The sequence below is a fragment of the Ornithodoros turicata genome, chromosome 4 (genome assembly GCF_037126465.1).
Source record: "Ornithodoros turicata isolate Travis chromosome 4, ASM3712646v1, whole genome shotgun sequence".
In the NCBI taxonomy this organism is placed as follows: Eukaryota; Metazoa; Arthropoda; class Arachnida; order Ixodida; family Argasidae; genus Ornithodoros; species Ornithodoros turicata.
In genome coordinates, this window is record NC_088204.1 from 44,911,599 (window position 1) to 44,929,774 (window position 18,176).

Sequence of the window (18,176 nt, forward strand, 5' to 3'; positions counted from 1 at the left end):
AGATTCCACAGCGGCCAGTTGGTATCAGGACGACATGTGCCTTGCTGTATCCAAAGTCCAACACCTCATACAAAGCTCTACGTTTGCTTCCACAGCTCTACCCGATGAACGGCAGCAAACCGCATCTTCAATAGTCACTGGTAGCCACCAATCAGCCATGGTTTGGTCCGTCGCTCTGCCCAAGTTGTACTTGCTGGCATTCTTGCGCAAGGTGGATGACTGGCAGGGATTTTGGGACCACAACCTGACAACGATTCATGAGTGTGCATCACTGCCAAAGATAGGGGAGTTTAAATATCTTCTGTCTTATCTGTCCGAACCTGCTAGGCGAGCGATGGAATGGATTGGGATTTCTGATTCCAGTTACGATACAGCCATCAGTACACTGTAACAAACATTCGGACGACAGGCAGCACTCATGGATGCACACATCGACAAGCTTCTAAGTCTTCATCCTGTAGCAGCTGCGAAGGACATCGAGAAGCTGAGAGATCTATACGACTCAATCAAGTTGAGAACAGGCTGTCTCAACACCCTCGGCATTCCCCAATCAACCTACGTTGTGATCCGCTGCCTCCCTGAGGTACTGGCCATTGAATTTTGGCAATGGCAGATCTAGCTCGCTGAATCCACTGCCTCACCATTTGTTACGGGCGACATCCTTACCGCAGAATGGATCAAAGCCATCGAAGACGTAATGAGGTTTCTTTGCAGTCATATAAAAAGCACAGAAGATTGCTGCCTCGTCCATCGCAAGGCTCCCGCGCAGGAATCTTCAGATTCCTTCAGTGATGCTCTGGCAGCCCTGTCCTTAACGGCACGATCAACACCGACAAGCAGTCATCGACGAAGGTGCCTGCTACGCAACAGTGCTACCCATGGAATAACCGAATGTCAAGTCACGGTTCCCTCGTCTGAGAAGCGAAGGATTCTCATGGCCAATCACTGTTGCTTTAAATGTGGTAAATGTAACTATTTAGCATGGGAATGCTGATCGTCCAGATCGCTCACATGCATGACATGTCATGGGTACCATCTTTCACTGCATCACGATATTCAACCAAGCCGTCCTGAGTGCTCTCCGGCTGCCACCAACACCGTCTATACCCCAGGCCCGGGATCACAAATCCCGATACCGAACCGGGAACACAGAGACAGTTCATGCACATCCAATACACCAGTCACAACAACAGCGTGCCTCTCACGAACGCAGTTTGTTTTTATTGCAAACTGCTTGAGCTTTCGCCTTCGGGAGCAGCAGCATAGTCCTTTCGGGTGCTCTTTGACACTGGTAGCCATCGTTCCTATATCCGTCAAGACGTTGCCACGCAGCTGCAATGCCCATTTCTTGGCACAGAGAGCATAACTGTATACACCTTTGCGCGTAGCAGGACTCCAACAACGTACCATTGTCGGATGGTGGCCTTGACACTCAGGAGCCAGTACCATCCAGAAACAATCACTTTCGTAGCACTAGAAGTTCCTGAAGTTTGTGCGGTAACCAATCGCTCCTTGGGCGCGACCATCTTGAACGATCACCCTCAACCCTTACTTCTCCTCCAGGTCTGCCACAGAGCATAGATTCTACCATGCCACTTGGTCTTAGCGAAGGAACGCTGGTGTCTACTGCATTGGCACAACCAGGTACGTCCTGTCCTTCGGACTCCAGTCCAGCTTCTCCGTGACGGCGCTACCCTCGGCGGCACAGAACGCCTCCCATCCAGTTTCCACAGCATGTAGGGGAGGAATGTAGTAGCTGCTGAAGACGAGGAGCGCGCCTGCCACCCATGCATCACCTGCTGCCTGGCACGCACCCCAAGGATTTGATAGTGATTGAACAGTTGTTCCCTGGCCTCCGACTTGAGCATTTCTCTGCCTTAGGGGTTACTATGTACTGCTCTCTCTGCTCCGTACAGAGTTCTGGACAGACTCTACCATCGTACTCCACTGGATTACAAGCGAACAGTCCTGGACACCTGTCTTCGTTCACAACCGCGTGACTGAAATTTGCCAGTTGCTAACGGACTCTGCATGGCAACATTGTAAGGGCCGGGATAACCCAGCAGATCTTCTAAACTCATGGGATTTCTGCTCATCGCCTCCAGCACCAGTCTCTCTGGTGGCGTGGACCTTCATGGTTATCTCAGCCCTACGATAACTGGCATTCCAAGTGGTCCGATCATCCTCCATCTCTACCACCAGGCACTGAGGATGCTCCCCTTCCATCGATGTGCAACGCTGCATCAGCAGTATGTCCTCCGCCTGTGTTCAGCTTACCCTGCATTCACATGAGTCAGTTTTCTGCCGGCAGCAAGTCGGGATGAAGTGAGAGGATATCCGAGATAAACGAGGTCACTACGCATCTGAAGACGCTTGTTCGTTCTCTAGCATTCACACGAGTCAGTTTTTCGACGGCTGTCAGTTTTCTGATCCCTTCTGTTTTCGCGCTTGCATTTCGTCTATGTCTAGCGTAGGATGGACCAATAAAAAAAAGACATATTGCGCTTGCGCTCCTTGTGGACGGTACAGAGTGCATTCACATGAGAAACCAAGACAAGATATGGGCCAAAGAATAGATTCCGAAGAAGCGCTATGGAATGTAAAACAGCATTAACCCAAATCTCCGTGTGGACGACCCAAACGCCTATTGGAGTATTTTGAGAATAGACGTTGCATTTATGTGTAGTCAAGGTTCGTCCAGTGAAAGAAATATCCGCGCTTATAAAAGTTGTACTTTCTATTCAGTGTCTGTTTCGCCTCACGGACACAACTCTACATTGTAGGCATTCATCCATTCATCTATGCGTTGCATAATTGTCCCGAAGCTGCTGCGCCGGTGTGTCGTTGCTTCACTTTCGGAGTAAAGCCAACCATCGTTGGCATTCCAATTCAGAATTGGCCATAGTACATGGAATGCCGTTGCATGGGACACATGCAGAGCAATCCTGATGAAATAAAAAGCAAGCGCGACCCGTATCCACTGCGTCACCTTCTCTTTCTGCCAGCGGCAAACGCCGTCGGTCGTCAGAATCTTTGCTGGGAGGACAAGATATCCAGCTGCCTCCGACTGCCGCTCCGGAGGTCAGAAAACAGAGTAAAACTGACTCGTGTTAATACAGGGTTATATCGTTATGGCACTCTCAGCCGAAGTCACTGCATGGTTCGCCAGGTTCATCAATTTCGATTGTAATTTAAATTTAAATTTTCTTTTTGGATGGGAGAGAGTAAAAAGTCAGAAGGCTTGACGAAGACTCTGCTCCCAAGAATACGTTGTGGAGCAGCATTACGGAGAATTATACACAAGAAGGACACAAGCAATACAAATTCACTTAATCCCTGGATATAAAGAAATGGCACAATTCCTGTTTAGAATACTACAAGAAAGGGTCTTCTGAAGCACCTGTAAACTGATTAAACAAAGACACCGACATTTACTGTAGTGACTGTTTCCTGTAGTTAGTCCTACATATCGATACATCAAATTGCACAGCTCTAAGTTGATAGGAACAGGACAGTTTCTGAAGATTACACAAATCCAAGAATTTCAAGGCTTTCCTTGGCAGGGCAGATAGTACATTCATGTTTTTGACAGTGGTAGTACCCCCCACCATAAAACAATAACTATATCTAGAAACAAACAGTGAATTATATATTTGGAGCTTTCCATTTTTGGATAGTAGAAAACAATGTCTACATAACATTCCAGTCGCCATTGTTAACTTTTTGGCAGCAAAACCGCAGTGCTAATTCCATGTTAAATATTCTGAAATATAACGCCTAATGTCCTAAAAGAAGATACGGCCTGGAGTTCCTGGCTGTCATAATAAAGTTCAGCATTATTTTGAATAGACTTATTTCTAGGACAAAACAACATTGTTTTCATTTTCTTAATATTGATGCTGAAGCAGTTACAATCTGATCCCATTTTTAAGTTTCTTAAAATATGGTTTGCTAGTCTTTCAAGTTCTATAAATGATGGTCCAGGTAAAGGTTGTGTAGTGTCGTCTGCAAATATGATAAAGTTTCATTTCATTTTTATTTTACTCTATCCAAGATGCATCTCAACTGCGAATAATAGAGAGCCAGAGGGAAACACTCGATTTAATTACTGTGCTAGAAGCTATTGGAGAAACATTTACGATGTCGTTTATGTAAAAGTTGATAAGTGATGATCCTAAAATACTGCCCTGGGGAACACCTGATTTCACACACGCAAAATCGGATGTAACGTTATCTATAATGACAGCTTGTTCTTTGAACGATTAATAAGATCGCATTAGGTGTAGTGCAGCTCCGCGAATTGCATACCATTCTAATTTGTTAGTCAATATTTGATAGTTTAAGCAGTCAAATGCTTTACGATAATCTACAAAGATCGCTGACGTTACATGCGTTTCTTCGAAATCATGTATTATAATTTCCTTTAGTCTCAATACAGCCATCTCTGTAGATTGATTCTTTTGAAAACAAAAACTGCTGATCAGTTATTATTTGATGTTTGTCTAAAATTTTCTGCATTTGGGTGTGAATAAGCCTCTCAAGACCTTTTGAAAACACAGGAAGAAAATATATTGGTCTATAATTTGATAGATCAAGAACGCCCAACCCAGGAAATCACACAACCGCGGCCCATTAACTGCATCTGAGATCGTCAAAGCGGAGCTATGCTGGATTCCGCAAGTCCAAGAGGAAGTCTTTCACAAAACTCTCTGTTCCTCGTCGTGCGGATTCACTGCCCCGCTCCTCATGACTCACGTCACTGTAGTCTTTCTTGGACAGCGACCAGGTCCTGCATGTTGGCGGTCGACTAGCTGAGCTTCTTGATCCAGACAGCTTGAAGCACCCCATCATCTTTCCAAACTCGCATCTGTTCACGCATCACAATGTGATGCACACACATGTCCGCTTGTGTCACGCATGGGTCCAGATGACCTTGCTTGACCTGTGTAGTCGCTTTTGGATCCTGGAGGGGCATCAGGCAGTGAAGCATGTCATCGCGTGCCTCGTACGCCACCGCATGAAGCTTCGACCAGAGTATGCTCTATTCACTCCACTGAGACATGAACGTGTAACCGAATCCGGTCCATTCCATGTCACTTGACTTCTGTGGCCCCCTTTATGCCAAGCAGGGTCAGGTCGTCACGAAGAGTTACGTCGCACTCTTTACGTGTGCTGTCACATGAGCCGTCCACCTGGAACTTGTTACGGACATGACCAGTACTTCGTTTCTCCTCGCCTTTCGGCGCTTCATTGCCCAACGCGATATTCCATCCATAGTCTATTCGGACAACGCCCGGACTTTCCAAAGACGAACCGGTATCCTCAGTCTCCTGCCCGCCGAAGACATGCAAATCTTTGCCACCAACATTCGCATCATCTTTAAGTTCAATGTTCCCTATGCACCTCGGTGGGGTGGGTAGTGGGAGCAGATGATTCGAACCATGAAAAGCTCACTGAAGGTCTCACTTGGATGAACGCATCAGACCTTTGGAGGGCCCACCACGTTGCTGCACGAAATTGAAGCTGTAATAAATAGTAGGCTTCTAACTCTAACCGCTAGGCACCCAGGTCGAGATAGCGTCAGGAGCGCATTTACGGTAAGACTGCCCAACAAAAGTGCGCCCTGCGCAATGACTCTACCTACTGGAAGCTAGCGTGAATGCTGCCCCTGGGGAGGATGTTAAAGATTGAGAACGAAGAGGAGAATGGGGGGCGTGGGTCTCGCGCTTTGGTTATTCGCTTGTATGCTTTGCTATTCTTCAGTAGCTTCCAGTAAAATCAGTTGCTGGTCATCGGGTCTGGTCCCCTTTGCTCTACATAGGTTGCAGCAGCACTGTGCAATAGTCCATAGAAAACATTTTGCACAAACACTTGGGTATGTCGAAGGCCTGTTCACGTTGGGTGCCCAAAATGTTGACACCTGAAATGAAGACAAATCGAGTGGAATGTTGTCATCAAATGTTAGCCATGATGAGTGCTGATGAGCGCAGCTTTTACTAACAGTTGGTGACTGGGGATGAATCCTGGATCTAGCACTGGAACCCTGAGAGCAAGCAAGAGAAGCATGGCTTGAAAGCACTAGAATTCTCCACCAACATTCTTTAAGGATGGGGATGGTGTTCTGCGGATTATCTACTGCCAAAAAACTATGACAACGGGGGTTGTTATGACCAAGCGCTAGTTCTTGTGAGGCCATCAATGAAAAGTGCTGGGGAAAATTAAACAAAAAAAATTTGCTACTTGATGGCAATGCCCCAGCCCACATGTCCTACATTGCACAAGACTCTGTATGGGAATACAGGTTGGAAGTCGTCAACCACCCAGTCTTAGCGTCCTTGAGAGTGCAAACTCAGGCTTATACTCCTTCATGCACCCAGTCTATCCTATGGCCCTTGCCCCTGGTGACTTCTTCCTGTTTCAACATTTGAAGAAGCAACTTCAAGGACTGTGATGTCTCAGTGAAGTTGAGACACTATTTCCAGGGGTGCAACACAAGTCTATTCTCTTTAGGAATCAGATATCTTGGAAAGTGACGTGTGAAGTGCATTAACATTCTGGGTGGCTGGCTTGAAAAATAAAAATGTGTTCTTGGTCCTAGAGTTCTTTCTTCTATGTTAGGCTAAGAACTTACCAGGGTTGTTAAATCACTGAGTACTTGTACTTATTTAGGTACTTTTTGTGTATCCTGTGTAAAATACCGTATACACTTTTATGAAGGCACTTGTAACTGTAACTGAGTTACTTCTTACAGGTCACTTTTACTCTTTTTTGACTACTTTTGAATCGGGAAATGATCGACAATAGGCATCAACAGCGCGAGTTAAGTGGGGACATGAGTGACTTAGAGCGCAACCCTGTGAAGCTCTGTAAACTGTAGACAGTCCAGTTGGTTGAACCCACCCAATCAACTGCTTTCTCACCCACTCCCATAGCACTTCAAATTTGTTTCCAAAAAAGGGCAACGATAATCTTGAATTGAACTGCCTTAAACACTCTTCATACAGAAATGGAGAAAATAAGCGTGCTGCACACAGTACAGTACTGCAGATTGTGACACTTTTTCATTCAGTCCAACAAGAACATCGGTTACCTTCTCAGTACTCAAGTCTGTTTTTTATGTACAACACGACTGCCAAGCAGTGCCACAGTTTATTTGTAGTGTCTTGTATTTGCGAATCTTCGACCCCGCACGAATGTTAAAAAATTTGAAATGGCTGTGCTCCTTTGAGCAAACAGAAGGTACAAAAATGTGAGTAAATACAGATTAAGATGATACAGATAAGTTGATAATTCATTTCACAATGAGCTATCTACTTATCATAGGTTTCCAATGCGGCATTGCTTGCCAGTGTAGTACTACATACTATCTAGTCATGTTCTATCAGTCAGTGCTTGTCTGTGCTATCTAGTCAGTGTTGGCCCAACCTGTTATTCGAAATATCCATAGAAATAGACAGTGGATTGGAACAAAAAGTGATTGCACCTGGGCAAATGAACTCAACTTGTAATATGTAGAAAGTAACTGTCAAGGCACTTAGTATATTTTTCTAGGTATCTCTAACTATCTGTGTATTTTTAAATGGTATTTTTTAAATATATCTGGCTGTAACTCAGATACTTTTTGAGCCCATGTAACTAACTGTAACTCTACTTTTTAAAAGTAACTTTAGCCACCCTGGAACTTATTGAACGCCCCTCGTATTACCAGAGCTGTCACAGCACGATTTTCTTGAAACAGAGGTATTATTTGGGCAGGTTGGTTCATTCTTGTTTAAAATCGATAAAACTACCAGTGCTGGGTAAAAGGACTACAACAAATGACATAATACATACTCTGAACTATAACCAGGATGTTCAAGCCATCCGCGTTCAAATAAAATGTCTTCATTGAGGTTTAAAGTGTGTGTTGTGTTGTCTGTTGTAGTCCCTTCTCTCTCCACTATGGGCTTTACCAATTTTAAGCATAAATAAGCTTGTCTGTAAACTGTTTGCAGGAGATTTGGTGTACCAGAGAATACATTCCAAAGCAGAGTACATAAGGCCTGGAACACGTGTTGCTGTGCCTCTACCAGGTACGTCTGAAGTAATGAAATAGAAATTTTTGTGTTGATCTTATAGTGTTTGTAAATGCACATGCAGAAAACTTCACACCAGATCAAGTTCCTGAATCAGCCAAAGAGACATGTCGAAACTGGTTCTTTAAGATTGCATCAGTACGGGAGCTGATTCCACGGTTTTACGTCGAAACGGCTATTTTGAGGTCCTACAGCTTCCTGACACAAAAGTAAGTGTATCCAGACGTAGGCAGAGTGCTCCTGAAAGTGATGCAGAATGAAAACCTATAATGTGTTTTAGAATTTTACTTAGAAATATGTTAGTGTGTTGTTTGCCCTTACAGGGCAAAGGTAAATGATATCTAGACCTTGCGGCTGTGAAATGACTATGTACCATTTACTACTATGCTGTTCTTAAGCAATGTTTTTGTACGAGGATTGTTATTGTGACAAGGCTAAGCTCATAGGTACATGAAGTATGTGAATTGTGCTACTAGAAGACTCTTTCTTTTACCATATGCAAGAATTAGAGGGAGACAGTGATGATGGTGACACTCCCAGACATCTGTAATGCTGTGCTTTTGCTTTTGCCACAAACCAGTACAAGTCCTTCCCGAGTCACCTCAAAGCACTAATTGTACCCAGTATATGCCACCGTTTCACAGTATGATTGAGAAAGTGTGAGAGTGCCTGTGTCAGTCATAAGTGTATGCAATCAATGTTCATTTCTATCCCTCCTGCGCACTGGGTTTTTGACATTGCGTAATAAGATGTCTCATTGATAACCTGCGTTTCAGAGAAAATATTTTGTACTGCTTTTCCCTGCAAGATGTCTGATACAGTGAATGGTGTTGTGAGTAGAGGATGGAGGCATTTTGCGAATTTGATCAAGTGACCCTTAACATGACCTTAGTGACACATAAGGTCATCCACCTTGTCAGTAATACTAATTATCAGATGTCGAGTTGTTAAGTGCCTTGTGTCTTATCTGATAAATACTGTTATTACTATTGTTACTCTAACTGCAAACTTAACCTTAAATGTAAGCAGCTTCTTAATATGCCTTGCATTGGGTAAACTTCCACTTTTCGTGTCATGCATGTTATTCCAGTTCTCCCCACAAGAGTGTTTTATTCGGACTCATTACAAGTAACTTGTTACTGTAACTGTTTTGGTAACCTTTAATTTAACTCGTTGCTTTTGAATTGCAATAACTTCTTCAAGAACTGGTTCCTTTTTTTTTTCTAACTTTCCCAAAAAAGAAGTAAAGGCGAAGGTTAAAGGCGAAAGCTTGTAACCTACAAAATAAATAGATGTTTCATCTCTCCTTTTGTTATATCGAAGCTAGATTGTGCTTTTCTTCATGCATCAGTCCTAACTTTTTCAAAATAACTTTGGGTAAGTTCCAAGTTCCTTTTGCTCGATTGTGGTCTACAAACATCTAATCAGATGACTGCACGTGCTCGCCGGTTGTATGTGTACGGCGTCTGACTCCGCTCCCGTCTCGTTACACGGTGAACACTACAAATTCTGTTTTGGCCATACATTAGGAGACTCAGATGGTGTTCATCATAGCGACGAGCAGTATACAGCCAACCCTCGTTTTATGAACCCTTGACTTACGAATTCTTTCGGTTTATTTCGTGGCTTTATTGAAGCCCACTTGGCTACCAAAAAACAACTTAGGACACATAACATGCCGTTAGTACTTCCCAGTCCCACTACAGAACTGAAAGTGCACAGTAACCACCTGCGCCATGGCTCGCATAAGTTTGTGGCGCCCTAGCAGTGGGCCTTGTTGCCAGGTGGCCTACACGACACTCCTCCCTCCCCAGACAATAAAGTCTTTTAAGTAGTCCGGACGTCGCTCTTGTCGTTGTGGGTGAGAAGTTCCTTGCATGGGCAGAGTTACATAGTTGTGCACAGAAAGAGATGTGCGCAGTCTGCCCACTGGTCCCGTTGCTTCTTCAGCTACCTGCGGCCCACTTGGCTCACTAGCTGGTTCATCCTGGGTTGGCGTAGGCAGCGGGCTAGTTGACCGTTCAGAAATATCTGATGCTATTTGAATGCTATTCGCAACATATTTTGAGTATTCCAAATTTTTCTACTATTTCTTTAATAGTACTGAAGCGAAGTATCGTTAGTGCCATTCTGCAAGTGTGCTTTGCCTCATTATATCCAAGAGTTAGGTGAAGCCCACTTCACGTTACTGCCATTGCTCTTTTGTGTGCTGCTCCATTCTGCAAATCGGTTTCATTATTTCGCTCATGTCTCATTACGCTCGAGCGTTAGGTGAAGCCCGCTTTACACTGTTTACAGTATTCTGTCACTAAGGTCTACAGATTTTGGGAGCTCATGGTCAGCACAAAACTCTGGGCATTGCAAGTTTGCTGTAAATGTACTCCCAACTTTGAGAGTTGTATTCAGTAACAGAAGGAAATATGTGCAGCTTCTAAAAAAAAGTACAGGAAATTCACAATGTAAACATAGAAATGAGGAGATGCACACACAGCAGGCTCTCTCTGCAGCAACTCTCAATGCAGTTCATCCCACTAATGCAGTCTACCATACACAACACAGAGGGACCCTTCTCTCACGATATGTTATGCTGGGTGAAAACTCTCACAAGTTTGGAGCAGAAAATCATCTAATGAGCACAACACCACAAAATATTTCACCATGAGCTATTTGAAATTATTTGAATTGGGCCTTTTCTGATCATTCGAATTGGATTCGCGGTCTCAAGAAATTATTCGGATTCAATTTGCAGTGTAAGTGAAATATTCGTAAACTATTCACAATGAAAATTTTGCTATTCACACAGTTCTACTTCTAACCATTTAGAATGGGAGTCCACAACCACAAGAAAAATCTTCCCTTGAAAGGGGCCAGCGAAATCAATATAATCCTGGACCACGGATTCCGAGTGAATTCCCAGGGATGTAATCTCGCCCGTGCCGGGTTCGGTCTTGTTTCTGACACGACATACAAGCTCATACTTTCGCTTCTATGGCTTGGTCAATTCCAGGCCACCAGATTGTACTTCTGGCTAACGCCTTCATTCAGATGACTCCAGGGTGCATGCTGTGCAAAAGTTCCGGACATGGTTCCTTGCTTTTTCAGGAACAACAACTCTGCTGCCCCATAGCAGGCATCCTCTGTATTCAGATAGCTTGGACTGTCGACGAACATAGGGCTTGAATTTTTCCTGCAGGTTCCCTTGAGGCCATCCACTAGTCGTCCAGCGCTTGACTCAAGCCAGGATAGTGTCGTTTTGGATGCTCCAAGCAATCTTCTCTGCATCACACAGAATTTCTGGAGCCTCTTCCAGCGTTCCTATCTCCCAGAGCCCCTCATGTGGCGTGACATCTTCTTGGGGTAGTGGAAGTCTACTGAAAGCATCCGCATTTCTAAGCTGATGCACCGGACGGTATTCCAACTCATAGTCATAAGCTGACAACATTAGGGACCACCGAAGTATTCTGGATGACAATACCAAAGGCATTGGTTTGGTATGATGCCAGAGTCCCAACAGGGGTTTGTGATCGGTTATAATTTTAAAACGTCTTCCACAGACATACTTGTGAAATTTTCCAATCCCAAAGTTTATGGCCAGTGCTTCTTGGTTCGTCTGAGCGTAGTTTCGTTCAGCCGCTGTCATGGTACGTGATCCGTAGGCTATGGGCAACTCTTGACCCTGGTCGTCTACGTGGCTCAAAACAACACCTAGTCCATAATTAGAAGAATCACAAGCCATAACTAATGGCAAAAGTGGATTGTAATGTACGAGAAGACAGGATGATTGGAGTAACTGCTTAGCTTCCTGGAAGGCTTCTGTTTCTCGCGCCATCCACTTCAATTTCCGGCGGTCATCTAGTAGTCCGTACAAGGGTTCCAACTTGTCTGTTGCTCCACAAAGGAAACGACTGTAGAAATTCAAAGCACCGAGGAATACTTGGAGTTGTTTTTAAAATCTAGGTTGCGGTGCTTCGTGGATAGCCTTCACTTTGTCAAGTGTTGGCTGGATTCCTGCCTTGGTGACCTTGTGTCCCAGGTACACCACTTCAGTGACAGCAAACAGACATTTATCCTTGTTCAGTCTTACTACGTCTTCCTGAATGCGCTCAAGTACAGCTTCCAGCCGACTGTTATGCTCTTGCTTGTCCTTGCCCCCAATCAGAATATCATCCAGAAAAACTTACACTCCTTCTAGTCCTTACAGTAGGGTTTCCATGTAACGTTGGAAAACAGCGACGGCTACGGCGACGGGAGGCTTCGCAATTAAATGGATTTCAAGCTTGCGGTATTCCCACAATCACTTACACGAACTGAACACAGTTGTGAAACATCTCACTTGAAAACGAAGGTGGAATCATAAAAACGACTTTTGGAATTTGAAATAGTCTGGCTCCCTCTGGCTCCCACCGAACATCAATGGAAGTGCTTCTTCTTTCTTTCTCTGGTCGACCAATGCCACTATGTATTAGTCATATCATTTCTGCACTGTTTCCTGACTCTCAGGAAAGCAGGTGACCGCTGTTTCTTTCCATCTGTGTCTGAGCGATCTGATCCCGAACCTTCGTTCATTGTTTTGTTTCGGGAATGTAACGCAGTGGCTACGACCGGCGTGGTATACTACTTGTCCGCTCCATGCAGGGTGACGTAACGCTTTGACCTTCGAAAGGGTAAGTTTCTGCGACTCCTCTCCACGTACCTGTTTCGATTTAATTGCCCACTTATTTGAGGCATAATTCGTCACATGAGAAAGAAACAAAATTAATGGCTGGTGTACTGTGGATGTTATGCACCAACTACAATGTGCAGCAATTTTTTCACCGATCGTTCCGAAGTATCCCTTTAATCGTCAATAAGTCGGCCGTTTCTTCATCAACAGTTAGGTGCTGGTATGCTTGGTCCAGGTCGAGTTTCGAAAACACTGAACATCCTGCCAATCTTGCAAAGAGTTCCTTGGGAGTTGGCAAAGGGTACGTTTCCCACTGTACTACTGGGTTAACTGTGCTTTTGTAGTCACCGTAGACTCTTATCGTGCCATTCTTCTTGACTACGGGCACAATTGGAGTCGCCCAGGCAGAGCGTGAAACTGGCTCGAGTATGCCATCTCTAACCAGCTTGTCTAAGGCTGCTTCCACTCGGGGTAGCAAGGAAAATGGGACTGGTCAGGGCTTAAAAAACTTTGGCTTGCTCATTGGCTGTACTTCCCCGCGTACTGGAGTGCTCTTGCTCTTCCCCAATCTCGGCTGGAGTACATCAGTGTACTTATGCAGTAGGGCACTAGTTGATGCATTACCGTCGTTGGGAGATGCTTAAAGACAATTAACTTTCACTTCAATCCCCAGAGCTTGAAACCATTCCCTGCCGAGTAAGCTGACGCCTGCTCCTTTGACCACCACCAGTCTGAGACATGCTTGCCGGTCCTTGTAGGAAACTTGTACCGTTAAGGCACCCAGAACTTTTAGTTCCTCTTGGCTATACGTTCGAAGTCGCAAGTTACAAGAGTGGAGCTTGCGTGGTGTAAGACGAAGGCACTTCGTCGTTCGCTCATTGATGACTGAACACACAGCCCCAGAGTCGAATTCCATTTCCAAAGGGTGTCCGTTTATCTCCACTGGTATGCGGCCTGCAGGTTCTTCAGCCGTTAGCTGGTATAAGCCGTAAATGTCAGAGTCCTGGTTGTGATGCCAGCTATCTCGACTGTTGCCAGTCCACCTTTGTGATGGTGATTGTTGCCTTGTTGTTGCCTTTGCTTACAAGCCTTGACAATATGTCCACATATGCAGTAATGACGCAACTGACACACATCGGGCGCATGCAGTCCATCACAACGAAAACACCGTTGGCTCGGCTGTCCTAGTACTATCCTGCTTGGGCCTCCCGTCCTTAGGCTTCACCGTTAGGTTTGGCGGTTTACTACCTGGAGCACATGTCTTGTGCACGCGGTGTACCGCGTTGGTGGGTTCGGTCCCCTGAATTTTTTCAGTTCCGCTTTGGGCACATTCTGCCGCCAGTGCTTTGTCTTTGGCTTGAGCGAACGTTAATTCAGGTTCAACCAAAAGTCTGCGTTGCAAGGCCTCGTCACGGATGCCACAGACCAATCGGTCACGAAGCATGTTGTCGAGCGACGAGCCGAAGTCACAATGCTCTGAAAGTCGACGAAGCTCAGCAGTGTAGTCCACAATAGTCTCCCCCAGCCGTTGGTCACGTTTTCCAAACTGAAACGTTTCCACAATAACTGAAGGGCTCGGGGTGAAATGGGCAGTAAGTTTCCATACAATGTCCTTGCAGTCGGTCTCTGACGGCATTGCTGGAGAGCATAGAGAACGAATAATGGGGTACATTGCTGTTCCACAGAAACTCCTCATTACACACACTTCACAATCAGTGCACACTTCGAAATAGCGCGCACTTGTTATTGTTCCTACGTTGCATTGTAAGTGTATTAGAAATAATGAACATTCAGTATGGAATATACATCCTACCAGTAGCCTACCCCTTTAGTGCCCCTTTAAGTTCATGGTACTGCGGTGCGTCGACCCTGCATAAGACATGTTGGGGGCTCTCCACCTTGAACTTCCAGGAAGAAGTTAACAAAAGCTGTCACAACTGAAATTTGGTGCTATTCTGTGATATCGGATGCAGTTTATACAGTCTGGTGATACCCGGTTATTTTTGTGCTTCCTGTTCACCAAGCGGCCCATAGTTGGATGTGCACATATTGGTCAAACATGCATTCCTCATGATTTATTGTCGCAAACAGCACATGTAAAGTTAAATGTGTGTCACATGGTTTATTGTTTCACTTAAATAATATTTTCATCAGCCGTGCGCACAGAATCCTGCTAAGCCATGTACGTGATGCTACATAATGCATGATTAAAATTTGAGGAGAAATCATGTTTGACCTGAATTGGTTTGAAACTGGTTTGTGAGGAAACTATATCGCATTTAACCCGAAAAAGTCGAACCCTATATATTAGGTAACAAGTAACTTGAAAATAACTCATTACTTTTCCAAAGTACCTTACGAACTCCAAGTTCATTTTCATTGCCTATAACCTCATTAATAACTTTTTTCTTTCATAATACGTTTTTGGCACTGTGTCTTAACTGGTAATGAGCTCCTTTTGTCGAGTAACTTCATAGTTTAAAATAGCTAAAATCTCCCAGTGCTGGGGAGCTAAAAAGGCTACACAACACTGTGTTCAGTGCAGTGTTGTGTGTTCTGTCGTCTTTTTAGCTCCACGGCACTGAGGGATTATAGATTTTCAAGTATAAACTACCGAACTGCCCAATTTTTAGTCCTTTCTCGAGTAACTTCCTCATCTCTGATTCTGACTACTCTTACTTCCTCACTTTAAGGTAGTCTCACAGTCTTCCTAGTGATTCCACTCTCCAATCACGATCATAAAAATAAAGTTGTAGTTCTAACCATTCCTTTTGCTATATGACTTCCCATCTTTGTTTCATAAAACCTTTGACAACCATTCAGTATATTCTTGTTATATTGTTCACGGCATGAAGACATTGAACTGTACATTACTGAAATGGTCTTCCCCCATGGCTAGCGCCTTTATGCAGTTGTGTGCTTTCTTGCTGCTTTGACCCTGGGGAATCATATTTTGTGTTCCGTTATATTTAGCAAGTGCCATGTGGGCAGACTGGGAAATGTGTAAATACAAGACTTTGGAGAAGACATGCAACAACCGATACAGGTGTGCTGTCAGGTAGTGCAAATACAAGAACGAAGAGGTGGATCCTGGAATCCTTTCACATTTATAGAAGTGCAGAACTGTGTTAGCAAGCCTTCTGTTGGATTTATACCATAAGAGATGTCTAATGAGACCACTTGGGGGTGATTTCACGCTGAATCAGGCATGGTGGTCTAGTCGGCCGCTCCAATTTTTTTCTTTGAAATTTATATCAAAGCCATGTCCCTAGGAAGCATATTCACATGGAACGTAGTTGAAAATAATTGGTAATTATTTTCTAATTACAGTCGACCCCCGTTTATCTGGATTTGACCCCTCCCGGCGAAAATGTCCAGATAGCCGTGCAGCCGAATAAGTGAAACACGATGCTTTGAGCTGTCCATGGGGCCTGTATTTACTTCGTAATGCGTATGAAACTGTCCATACTCATTTGAGCAGGACTACTATTAACATGAAGTTCTCCTAAGCTCTTAGTTATGGCATTAACTTGGGGAACATTATTCTTTTGCTCAAGAAGCACCAAACCAGTTCTGACTGCATTTTGGGTCTCTTGGAATGTCACTACGTGTGCTTCCTCAGTGTCATCTGATTCACGGCTGTTGTCGTTGCAACTGACAAAATCAACTATGTCTTCATCAGAAATTATGGGGGACTTTTTGACTGACTTTCTGATTGATGGACCTTCCTTACAGCTTTAAATGACTGGGCTGGTCATCTGCCCTGCATAGGTACAATGGGAAAGGGGAATTCTTGAAGCAGAGTACAGAGTATTTCACTCTTCCCTCAAGGTTGTCACCTTCATCATCGAAAATGAAGGTCGCACACCGACTCTGACCCAAGACCGGATAAGTGAGGAACGTTGTTGGGTACTTTCCTGTAGTGGTACCTGGAAATTCTTTCCCGGATCTGGAGGCTGAAGGCCGGATAAGTGAAGCTAAAATGCATGGACAGAAATCTGTCCTGACAATTTTTGTCGGGATAGTGTGGGACCCGGATAAGTGAAGCCCGGATAAACAGAGGTCGTCTGTATTTACAATTTGGATGTGGACGTTTCAGCCACAGTGCTTCCTATGATGTCTGACGACATGCATCTTCATAACTGTTCAACATATTCATCGGAATATTTTTTCATATAGTACTGTCAGTGGTGTGTTGCATTGCGTCCTAGGTTCTGAAGATTGTAAAGTTTTCTTTTGTCCAGGTAAAACATTGCAGAGTTGCATCATTTGTAATATTTAGCAATTTTTTGCACCTCACTGTTCTTCTTCCGATTGTGATGCTAAAGCTAATTTATGTAATAGTGTTCAGCTAAAAAATTTTCTTTCTTTCTTTTCGTATAAAGCACATCGTTTTGTGATTTGGGGCAGTGTGCCCAATGGTTGTGAGGGCTGTCTACCAAAAAGGTGTAAATTCAACTGTGTGCTTCCCATGTAATTCCCACTCATGACATGGTTCATATTTCTGATAAATGTTGGTCATGACAACTCAAAATGGCACGTCAAAGAAAAAGTTCATCAGGGATAGGTGGAGTCACATTGCACTGATGTAAAGTACCCCTGTAGCGACTTCTCACTACATCGTGCAGCCACAGCTAAGGCTGTTCTCTTACTCCCCCTGGCGCTTACTCAAAAGTGCACTTTTCTGTGAAAGAAAGACAAAATAGGGCTCCAAGAACATTTATTGAACAAACTACGTAAGCTTTGAAGAGAAAAAAATGACTGGTTGTACAGAAACCTGATATGTGTGGGTTCTGTGTAGGAGGTGGTTCTGTAGGTGAGGTTCTGTAGGTGTGGGTTCTGTGTATAATTTGTGACTGGGGAAGACGGAGACCAAGGAGTACTGTTGAATTTACACACATTTTTGGTAGACATCTCCCAAAAAGCAGCCCTTGGGCACGTTACCCCAAATCAGGAACTGATTTGCTTGCTACGAGAAGAAAGGGCATTTCAATGCAAACACAATTATATAAATTATGTCTAGATATCACAATCGGAAGATCACTGGTGCTGAAAAGTGCCAGATGTTCCAAATGTGGCAACTTCGCAACTTTTAACTGGACAGAGACAAACTTTTGAATCTTCACAAGGATGCAATGCGAAATACCACTGACAGTATGTGGGGAAAAAAATTCAGTTGAATGTGTTGAATAGCTATGAAGATACGTGGCATCAAACTCCCGAGGAAGTGCTGTGGTCAAAATGCATTTGACCAAAATGCAAAATTTGAATGATCATTAAGTAAATTATTTATTGACTAACTACCAATTATTTTCAACTACTTTCACTGCCAATGTGCTTCCTAGGGGCTAAGCTTTACCTGAAAGAAAAAATCTGAGAGGTTGACCGGACCACCATCCTGATTAGGCGTGAAATCACCCTTAGTTCGGTATGTGAGT

The 18,176-nt window shown here is 44.1% G+C and overlaps 2 protein-coding genes across 5 annotated transcripts in view; one reads left to right on the forward strand and one right to left on the reverse strand.

Moving 5' to 3' along the window:
* LOC135391477 (transmembrane protein 94-like) overlaps positions 1-18,176 on the reverse strand; it is a 587,105-nt gene that overhangs the window by 214,649 nt on the left and 354,280 nt on the right. The gene's annotated exons all lie outside the window — the stretch shown is intronic.
* The window catches only part of LOC135391472 (VPS35 endosomal protein-sorting factor-like), a 140,569-nt gene that overhangs the window by 38,564 nt on the left and 83,829 nt on the right, over positions 1-18,176 (forward strand). For both annotated transcript variants that reach the window (XM_064621737.1, XM_064621736.1), the window contains exons 8-9: positions 7,995-8,072; positions 8,140-8,284. In XM_064621737.1, coding sequence (XP_064477807.1) covers positions 7,995-8,072; positions 8,140-8,284 — 223 coding nt within the window. The remainder of the gene's footprint in view (positions 1-7,994; positions 8,073-8,139; positions 8,285-18,176) is intronic.